Raw genomic sequence first — 11,520 nt, 5'->3', positions numbered from 1 at the left:
GTATTTGTTAATTATATGCAAATCCGATAATTTATTTGCTTGTTGTATATTTAAATACCACCTGAAACGCAGTTAATCTATGTGCTATAAAATGGTGCTGGATAGAAACAACATTGCAACAACATTGCGTACAATAGGTTTTCTACTGAAGAAACTTGTAAAAAAGTTGTTTAGGCCCTAGCAACCAGGTGGGCAAATGGGTATTGCTCCTACAACTCCCTACAATTTTGCTTCCTACGGGGCTGTGGTGCATCTTGTAAACACCCAAACTAGGCACACCAAACCAAAGAATCAACGATAGGTATTAAGAATTCCTTAAGGCCACTTTGTTTGTGATTTGCTTATACACCTAAACATTTCTTTGTGTGAATTATTTTGAATTATCTCACAAATCTATCAAAAAAATTATCTCACAAATCTATCAACCTTAAGTAAAGCTAGGGAGACACGATTGAGTTTTTCATGCGTATACAATGCAACACGATGCATTGCACGCACATGTAAAAGTTCCATCGTGTTTCATAACTAAGAATTTGTTGTAACACATCAAAAAATTCCCTGGGACAAAAGAATCGTACTATTTTATTGCAGGGACATTGTTGTTGCAGGGACAAATTTTGTGATGACAATAATTTTTTTAAATGTTTTATTGTTTGCCGCCCCCAACCTCCCTTGCATTGAACCACAATTTTGCGACATATTTTCTAGTAACCAAAAATGTTTACATCTAGTGATTCTTCGTCTGCGTTTGCCTTATCATTCAGCCAACTTTTAGATGGCAAATTTTTTCTCCAGTAGCTTTTATCACATTTCCAGATTCATCTTCCCGGTCGACAAAGCCGTTAGGTGATTCTATCTTTCCTTGTTTCGTTTGTAAAAAACACTTGTTGGTTTTGTGGTGGCTACACATGAAACATTTTCAGGAATGAAACAAGTCTCTTTGCATGCGCATGAAAAAATCCCCTCGTGTTGCTCTAGCTTAAGTCGCAAAAAGTTGATGGAATAAAGATAATACTCAACTTGTGAATTGCCACCGCGTGATCATATAGAATCATTAAAGATGAAAGGAGGAGAACATGTTTCAGCAATAGATCGTCCCCCCATGTCCTTTAGACCTCCTGATATACATCCTCCTTACGCTAGCCATTTTATGGATACCATGCGTAGAGTGCACGAACCTCGACCTATCCACAATCGAAACTTGCACGATCCTGTTCGCTACAGTCATGAACGTGCTGAACGAGAACGAATAGCGCACATGGAACGTATCGCGCACGCGGAAAGATTTCCAGATCGTGGACGCCACGAACGACCAAGTATTTTTGGTCATTTTAAACCTGAAACCATTGATCTTTCAGATGATTAATAAACTTTTTATATATATGTAGGTAGCCGATTTTCTAATTTTTGTGCGTTTTAAGTACATTCTTTTTTAGTTATTTTTTCTCGACCTCCGTTGTTTGTACTAATTAGTTTAATTAGCTTAAGATTTAAAATATTGATAAGGATTAATCTGCGCTTCCCTTTCTTGTTTCGTTTAAACCATTAATATACGTTTAATCTAATCCAAGGTAAACCTAGCAGATGTTTGGTGAACGAAAAAGATATCTTTTTTTTGTAAATTTGTATTTATTGTTTATATTTGCGTGAAATTTCTTAGAATATTAAACCAATAAAAAGAACCTTGCTTTTTGTTTGTTTATTTGTTTTTGTACATAAAGAAAAATGCTTATCTCAAATTAAAGAACACTAGACAAGATATGACAAGATACTGCAGTTAAAACCATAAATGCTACGAAACAACATGTTTAGCAAGAAATGTTTCATCAAGTATTGTCTTTACCGCTGTCTTTTTTTTATTGCACACTCCTGTCGACAGCCAGGTTCACACCAGTGCGAATGTTATTCTAATGCGAATTCGCATCTTATTTGTATGCAATAAGAATTATATTTTTGGTGTGAACATGTGAAAATATTGCGTTCGCATGTTATTCGTGTACGAGTTAGTTAAGAATTAGATGTTGTTTACATGAAAGCCGAGCCAGCCCGGTTGCAGGGCCAACTCGTCTGCCTTGATCTTACCTAAACTTTTTGATTTTTTCTCACGCGAGTAAAATGCGATGCAAACATCAAAACAACACCGCTTGATTTTTCTTGAACTATGACGTAAATATGTTGTTTTTAAAGTTTTTATCGAAATAAAGCATAAATCGAACCTATAAATCTATTGCCATCTTTATAACGATAAAAATTTAATTACATCCCCTAACAAAGCTACACTGATTAATAAATATAATACCACAGACGTATAATTGACAGCCTTAACTATTCACCGGTGGCAATTTTCGTCACCTACTCAAAATGTTGTCATTTAGGAGTTGAAAAATTGAGCTTTACGAAAAAATTTGGTCCATTTTCATAGCGAAATTCAAATTTAATGTTTGACATGAATTAAACATCTCCCTTTCCTAAATAAAACAATTTACCCCTCAAAATCCAAAAAAATTTGCGGCGAAAAAGGAGCTAATATGTAAGCGGACTTCCGTTATAACGGACAATTTCTTTAAAAACCATGCTTATCTCATTCACAGGGATTCTTTTTCTCTTTATCCTGAATCACCTTTTACAAAAAAAAGAAGAAAAAAAACTAGATTGTTGCGAAATCACGCTACTCTACTCTACGCTACTATAGAACAATATCTAACGTGAAAGTGCCAAAGCGAAACCAAATCTCGTCCCAAGCGCATGTTTTCTTTCTAATCTTGAACGACTGGGGACGAAGTTGGTATATAATACCATGTTTGACCTTTTTTCCATTTTTTTTGTATATGTATTCGTTAATTATATGCAAATCCGATAATTTATTTGCTTGTTGTATATTTCAATACCACCTGAAACGCAGTTAATCTATGTGCTATAAAATGGTGCTGGATAGAAACAACATTGCAACAACATTGCGTACAATAGGTTTTCTACTGAAGAAACTTGTAAAAAAGTTGTTTAGGCCGTAGCAACCAGGTGGGCAAATGGGTATTGCTCCTACAACTCTCTACAATTTTGCTTCCTACGGGGCTGTGGTGCATCTTGTAAACACCCAAACTAGGCACACCAAACCAAGGAATCAACGATAGGTGTTAAGAATTCCTTAAGGCCACTTTGTTTGTGATTTGCTTATACACCTAAACATTTCTTTGTGTGAATTATTTTGGTTGTTTATTATTCATATTCTGGAGAGCGATGACAACTCGTCCTCAGGGTCCTTGTCTTTTTGACATGAACCTAGGCTTCACACATTAGACAACAAACCCTGGGGATGAGAATGTGATGGAAAACACTAGCTTTATCTCACAAATCTATCAACCTTAAGTAAAGCTAGGGAGACATGATTGAGTTTTTCATGCGTATACAATGCAACACGATGCATTGCACGTACATGTAAAAGTTCCATCGTGTTTCATAACTAAGAATTTGTTGTAACACATCAAAAAAGTCCCTGGGACAAAAGAATCGTACTTATTTATTGCAGGGACATTGTTGTTGCAGGGCCAATTTTGTGATGACAATAATTTTTTAAAATGTTTTACTGTTTGCCGCCCCCAACCTCCCTTGCATTGAAGCACAATTTTGCGACATATTTTCTATTAACCAAAAATGTTTACATCTAGTGATTCTTCGTCTGCGTTTGCCTTATCATTCAGCCAACTTTTAGATGGCAAATTTTTTCTCCATGAGCTTTTATTACATTTCCAGATTCATCTTCCCGGTCGACAAAGCCGTTAGGTGATTCTATCTTTCCTTGTTTCGTTTGTAAAAAACATTTGTTGGTTTTGTGGTGGCGACACATGCAATATTTTTAGGAATGAAACAAGTCTCGTTGCATGCGCATGAAAAAATCCCCTCGTGTTGCTCTAGCTTAAGTCACAAAAAGTTGATGGAATAAAGATAATACTCAACTTGGGAACGAGATTGCTTGTTTTTACATTTTCATTTTTGCAACTCTAAATTTAAGATAATTACCCGGTTGAGATTACACCTCAAGACTCCAGTCTTTAGGCGTCTGAGTGAATTCCATAAAAAGAAGAAATGTCCTGGGAGAAAAAGGTCGTCTAGGTCAACCGCATTTGAATCCCTGGGTCCTGGATCTAATGTTGGGTCACGGGTCCTATTATTTTGGTATACCTCACGGCGGGCATTTTTAAAAACAGAAAAAGAAATGGCGGAGGTTTCAGTTTGAAAAGCCACTTTTACGTTATTCACGCATGGTAAAACCAGTAAATTAAAAGAGAAAAAGAAAGTAAATTAGAAAAAAAAGGCAAAGGTAAACAATGTATTTTTTGTACTGCATATGTACTTTACTACACGATCATAAATCATTGTATAACAATCCCATTTCTAAAAAAACGAACCTTCACATATCTCTTGTTTACACACAAACTTAATTGCTTTCTATTGTTATTGTCATGTGCAAGTCATAACAATAAGATTTGATGTATTCTTTTGTTGTTACATGTAACATGCATGTTATTGTTTAAAACTGTTGAAGATCGTGAAGGCTATTGAAATGTATTATTTCAGAAAAATGAACAAACATAACACGTTAAAGTTAAATCATTATATATGTGTATTGATTTGTTCTCAAATTTTTAAAACAAAATCTAAAAAATCTTTAAACAGGATCTAAAAAAACATTTCCATTGCCACTTTTCGTTCTTAAAGAAATAAAGAAATAAAATTGCATGCACGCTTTCACAAAACACAAGTGTCAGCGAAAACATAACATTTATGAACGAAAGGTTTAACATTGCTGTTCATGAGAAAAACAATAGGTACTTAAATCTTTTTGTTGTTGTTGATCTTTTGATGACTATAGCAATTAAATACAACAATAGGACACACACAGTTCACACGAGCTAATAAATTTCGCAAACAAGACATGCACTCTATTGTTTTCAACATGAAAAAATAGCTCATATATTTAACAAAAGGTTAACAATAACAACAAAAGTTTTGACGCTACCAAAAGCTCATGTGAAGGAGATAACTATCGCATACATGTAAAGTTACATTCGAGCCGTACAGTACATCCCGGCATGGTAATAATAAAAGCAAACAAAAACTAAAAATAAGTGAAATTGACAAAAATTCAAGAAAATTAGAATAATCCCCTTAATGTATTTTTTGTCTATTTTGGCAACCACTTTAAGTGGAACACAGGTATTTTTATTCGTATTTCACTTATTTCAGATTATTAAAAATGACTGGAATAAACTATGGAAATAAACAATATGGAACTACAAGAGCAATTAAATCTGCAAAAGTACCTGTAAAAATTGGTATGTTTTTGACCATCTGATCTAAAAGTTCTTTTAATTGTTGTTTCATTTGTCTGGATGTTGTTTTACATTTTCATTAAATTTTATTTTGTAGGAAAACCCCAAAGAATACTCAAATCATCAAATCACATTGACATAAAACCACAAAGGTTGAAACCACCCACAAAATCTATTTATAAAGCACATAGAGTATCTAATGTTGCGAAAACAAATGAGAATATATCAGTACAACCTAAAAGGTATTGTAATCAAGGAATAAACTAACTATTTTGTATAAAATCTTTTCTCAAACACAAGTAACAATTACAACACACTGTATATATGTTATGAAAGATTATGAAATATTGTAGTCATACTTTTACGCTTTAGAGTTTAATGCACTATAAGAATTGCAATGTAATTAACTATCAGTCCTGTATTTGTTTAGAATCCCAAAAGTGAATGACGCTAATTCATTAAGCAGACGGTATGGTATTTTTGCTAAATACTTTTGTAACACCAAATGAATTTTTAGAATTTTGGTTTAGAATTAGCCAAACATATCTTTTTATGAAAGTGTTAAAATTTGCTATGACAGAAATATAACATGTTATATTTCTGTCATAGCAAAATTATGTTTCATGTCAATATCAACATCTTTTTTACTGTATAAACCCTTTTAATAGCAAAAGGAAGGCGTCATTTAAGTTTACACAGTTAGGAATAGCACATCAAAACAAATGGACTTCCTTCATGCACATCACATTAAAAAAAACTGCAAACCTTGACATGATTTTGATTGTGAAATATAAACTGACATATAAAATTTATAAATCTGTTTTTACTTTTAGCGAACAGCTAGAGAAATGGAGGGCCGAAAAAGGGTATGCGAGACTTCCTCACATAAACAAGAAAAATAATATTTTTACTGATATTTTTTTATCTTTTCATAGACTGACAAGAAAAGAAAATTGTCATCCCCTGTTGTCAAGGAAACGTGCGTTATCTAAAGTGGTTGCAAGTCCTTCATACAAGCCTGTCGTTTTGAAACATAAATCAAAACAAAACAACTCGAGAAGACATACTATGGCACCACATCCTAAATTACCTGAACTTGATCTCACAAGGAAAACGCGACGACAAACAATGCCTAACACAATGGCAAATATTAATTTTAAACCTGAACATCAGAACAAAACAAAGAAGACAATACAAAACACACCTTGGGCAAATAAAACATTAAATATGCTGTATGTGTTTTTAGTTTAAAATTTTTAATATTGCTTTTGCCAACTTAAAGGAGCCTTTTTGACAGTAAGGTGACAGATGACATGATGGTGGACTCTTAGATTAAATTAAAGATGTTGATGAATGATTTCTGGATTTGCTGAAAGTATAACATCATCATCATCAGATGATGAAAGTATAACAACAAGACAAAAATAGATTAGCCTAGAATTTGAAAGATACTGTAGCATCTATTTAGCTATGTTCGTATGAAAGGCGAATTGGAATTAATGACAAAAAGTGGTTTTACTGATTTCTTTTTTGTTATTTAAATTCTTTGTGTTTTTTTAGAGAAAGACTTGACTTGTGGTTGGAAGCAAAAGGGTAACAATACATTTATTTGTCACGTCTCTCCTTAGTGTATGATATAGAAGTTAGTTTCTTTCTAAGTATGTCTTAATTAATTTATTTTTGTTAGACATCTTGAGGGATGAGCTAAACAGTTTATCAAAATTCTACACATTTGAACATCTAATATTTTGAGTAAACATTTCAATAGAATCACTTGTAATACTGTTACGAAAAGCTTCGTATATTTTTAATTTTAAATAAAGTGTTTTTTTTGTTGAAAATACATGAGAATTTAGGTTGATTTTATAATAATAAAAATTTCAATACAACTAAATAAGATTACAGTTTAGTAAAAAGGAATTTAGCAGTAATACGTAGAAGCAAAAAGTAGTAAATCATGATTGATTTTATATGAAGTTCCACCACCAAACTTTTAGCAGTGCGAAGTAGTGTTGACATGCAACATTGCACCGATTATGATCACCCATCATTTGGGCGAACCAAAATCTTCATCTAAACCTTCGTGCAAACTCTTTAAAATAGTGTTTACCAACCTTTAGGGATATTTGAATGTTGGAAGCATAAGCTAAATTTACAAGAGTAGGGATAGCCTATGATTTTTTGTTTTTAAGCTTTCTTTGTGTTTGGCAATTTGTTGTCAAAATTGATAGATTTTCTTTCAGTGTTGATAGAAATAAAAACCTGTTTTGTAGAAAAAAAAATTATATATATCTGCGATTTTGTCAAAGGTTTTTATTTAAATCTTATGTAGAAAAACTCCACATGTCACTCCACACACAAAGAAAACCAAACGTTATATAAACAGTCCTTTCCCAACTCGAGTAAAATCAAATAAAAGAGAAGCCAGCTTACCTTCGCCGCCGCGTTTGTACTCATCACCTGATGTAACGGAACGTAAAGCAACGTCTACACCCGAGGTAGATTTGAATTCTACATTCACCTTAGAAAGTAAATTGGATGTTAAAGATGTGCAACAACAGCTTGAACATTTACTTGAAAACAAAGAAATAGTAAGTTGTTTGTGTATTAATTTTATCTACCCCTTTTATTAATGAGGGGTGACTTAAAAACGTTAAATCTTTTGATGTTTAAATATTTCATACCATAAAACATTAATTTTTCTTTCTTTTTTTATCATTTAAAGTCAATTTTGCAAAAGTTCAGAACTAATTTAAATCTACTATACAAAAAAAAGGAAATATAAAATAAGATGAAAAAATTAAGTAAAAAAATAGTAAGGCTCAACAAGATTAGAGGGTTGAAGTGCAAATTTTGCAGGAACATGTGAATGAATCGAACGATGGAGGCTTTCTAAAAAAGGGGAGTTTTTCTCAGAGAGCGGGACTGACTGCCACAGAACTCTAGTTCTATTTGGAGACTATTTTGGAGATTATAAATTATGTTAAACTTATTACCCCGGCGTATGTCTGAGTGCTTGGGATTTCACGGTTTTACGATACTCAAATTTTTATGGCAGGAAGAAAAGATTTGACGTAGCGTACACTTTTAAGTTTGTGAGTCATCCATTAGAATTTTCCTATTTAGCTTTAATGTCCGTATTGGCTCATCTTAAAAACTCTTTAGTCTTTTTCAGTCCGAAAATATTTCTTACTGTTTCAATCTGTTTGCAAATAATTTCCTCGAAATTTGCCGAATGTGTCAAAATATTTGAAATGTTAGTAACTTTTGGTACTATTATTCCGTGAAATTTCTCTGATCGTTATAATAACCCACAAGTCTTAATTTAAACGTAGACATCTTCGTTTCCACATCACACTTTAAACTCTTGTTAAAATAATATAGAGGAAGGAAATTATAAACGGGATGTTTAAATCGATAGTTAGAAAGGTATTAATAAAATGACGTGGGTAGAAGTAGTTCATAATTTTCTATTCAAATTGTGTTCCAGACTTCCTTCATTTCCTAACTCTACTGAAAATTCGCTTTTTAATTTTTGTTTTGTTTTTTATTATAATTCCCAGTTCTTTACATCTTTCTCTCATATCTTTTTACGTGAAAATTGTATTAGCTGGGGCTAGTAATAGTTTTAAAAACAACTGTTATAATTTTGTTATATATTATTTCAGAATAAAGAAGAAATTCAAACTTCCTTGGATGATCTGATTCACAAATTTCCTGAGATAGTACAACAAGCAGATTACTGGATATGTTGTGCAAGATTAGTTGAAAATGACGTACAAAGAGTGATTTGTCTCCTGGAACAAGCGTATACTTTTAATGCAAAGGTAGAAAATATAAAAATTTTCATGCCAATTGTGTTGTTCTTCCCGTTTGTAGAACGGTCAATCATACACCAATATTTTGTTTTGTATTTAGCCTGAAGAAAAGATTAAGAAAGAGATCTGTCTTTTCTTGGAGAAGATTGAATCTCAGGATAAAGGTAAATATTAAATAATTTAAACAAATAAATAACTATGCTGCTGTGTTGTGTGTTATAATTTTTTTATTTCGCAGGTGACGATGTGTTTGAAGACTATTTAACGAAGTACGCCATAACACCCGGAAGAAAAGTTCATTTTGCTGCAGACACGACCAGCCCGGTGCAGTTTAAGTCTTCGATCATCAAGTTTTGTATTGTTGAGTCAAAAACATTTAAAAAGAGGTTTGATATTTGTTCTTTTTTGTATTGTATCTTACCTCCCTAAATTTTGTCGGAATTTTTTTGAAAACGTCGAAAATCGTCAAAAATAATTTGAGCGGATCGTTATTTTATGATTTTGATTCAGCCAATTCAAAATAAGAAAAAAAAAATTGAATTTCGCAAAATAATTATTGTTGGTTAGGCCAGATTTAACGCATTTCTCTCGTTAAAACATTTTTTTTTCTTAATTTCATATATTTTTCTTTTGCAGGTTAAATGCTCAAATCAATCGAAAAATCATGACGCCTGTACGCAGATCTGCGCGTTTTCGAAAGTCTGATCTTCCCAGCTACCTGAAATCGTTTCAACATTTTGTTGAGTCACCCAGTGAAGTTGAGAATGATATCTTGGAGGGAAAAATACATTTTGTTCCAAATAAAACGATAAACACTCCTTTAAATAACGGCTGGATGATCAAGGACGAGTTTGAAGCAGACCTACAGATGGAGGAGGAGAAGGATTTGTCATTTATGTGATGCTTTAACGATGCGTGATCTTTTTTGAGAGAATACTCAAATGATAATAGCTGAACAAAAATAGAAAATAATAAATAACGTAGCGCACCTCCCACTAATTTGAAATTGCGGAATATTAAGAAACTATTCTGAGAGAATTTGGGAAAATTTCCCAACAACTTAGAGGATTCGCATTTGAGCCAAGTTTAAACTATTCGGCCATTCTCTAAATTCTACGGATTATCAAAAAATCACCAATTTTAAAAACTTGATTTTTTAATTCGAAGACGTAAAAATGAAGTAAAGCTTACCATTTTTTAAGATTATTAAAATTGTCTTATTACTCATTGCGGTATGGAAGATGCATCAAATTTAATTCACTTCAAAAGTCTTATTTAATTCAATCAAATTTTGCATTGTAATAATTGTGTATAAAATTTCACAGTAGTAATACCTAATCATGGAAAAACATGGATATTCGATGTTTTAAACCATGGAAAACACTTTGATTTTTATCTTGATGGGGTTGTGTATTTAAATTTTAAATGTAATTATTTTAACGTTTAACATTGAATGCAAACTTAAAATTTAGTGTAATTTAGTAGCGATCATTTCATGAAATTTATGAAGTGCAAAGCTTTTGTAGATATAATGTAGCATATATTTTCTTATGTATAAAACAAAACCTTGACCGCTAACAGAGTGCCTTCTTTTCTTGACTTTGTTCAACATCGCACTTGTCTCATTCTTACTTGCTGGACAGGCTATGGAAATTTAAAAAGCATATTTCAGTACGCAAAGGTTTAAACTGTCATTATTACACTCAGCCCTTATATTAAAACTCAAGTCAAAACTCATGTTCCTTTTACATGACGCTTTCGGTTAAAATGCAATGAAAGTAAAAGTAAATTTTTGTGCTTCTTTACATAGATACGCACAAATAGGCTCTTTTATACATAGTTTTCTAAATTAAGGACATAAAAATGCAATCGCATTGAATATAGAAAATTTAGCAGGCTAACTAGTTGGTTGAGTATTTAAGTTGCTTCAGATTATTTTCGAAGATTTTACCGGATTTTATTTCATGAAATGGAGACGATATCTAAAGTAAAAACTAAAAGCCATGATGGGTTTGATATCGGGTCATGGAATGTAGCAACATCTGAGACACAACATAATTTGTGGCCTCGAAAATGTTACAAGTTCATTTTGTAATTTCAGTTGTTGCAGTTGTTTAATATTTTTGAATCACGTAGGCTAAAGGAAATTTATTTGACAAAAAAAATATAATTCGTGTTTTAAACTTTTCTGTCATGTAAATTGAAAAAAAAGTTGAAAAAAGTAATTTACAAGTTTCGCTGCGTCCAAAAGTCGCTAGATTTTTAGATATAGCCTTTCTAAAATGGTAATCCAGAGTACCCGCCCTGCGGATGTCTGAAAATAAAATGGTTAAAACCTTTTCTACCTGTTTTCTTATTAAAAAGTTAACACA

At 32.3% G+C, this 11,520-nt stretch overlaps 1 protein-coding gene across 1 annotated transcript; it reads left to right on the top strand.

Moving 5' to 3' along the window:
* Positions 1-4,187: 4,187 nt before the first annotated feature.
* LOC130655180 (uncharacterized) lies at positions 4,188-10,726 on the top strand. Its single transcript, XM_057457901.1, has 12 exons — positions 4,188-4,318; positions 5,245-5,333; positions 5,428-5,572; positions 5,761-5,799; positions 6,164-6,196; positions 6,266-6,562; positions 6,891-6,923; positions 7,663-7,921; positions 8,999-9,157; positions 9,249-9,312; positions 9,387-9,534; positions 9,785-10,726. The coding sequence occupies exons 2-12, from the start codon at positions 5,255-5,257 to the stop codon at positions 10,047-10,049; spliced, it is 1,521 nt and encodes a 506-aa protein (XP_057313884.1). The 5' UTR covers positions 4,188-4,318; positions 5,245-5,254; the 3' UTR covers positions 10,050-10,726.
* The last annotated feature ends 794 nt before the right edge of the window (positions 10,727-11,520 follow it).

This window comes from Hydractinia symbiolongicarpus, chromosome 8, assembly GCF_029227915.1.
Source record: "Hydractinia symbiolongicarpus strain clone_291-10 chromosome 8, HSymV2.1, whole genome shotgun sequence".
NCBI lineage: Eukaryota > Metazoa > Cnidaria > Hydrozoa > Anthoathecata > Hydractiniidae > Hydractinia > Hydractinia symbiolongicarpus.
The sequence above is the reverse complement of the archived record's forward strand: the minus strand, read 5'-3'. Positions and strand labels throughout refer to the sequence as shown.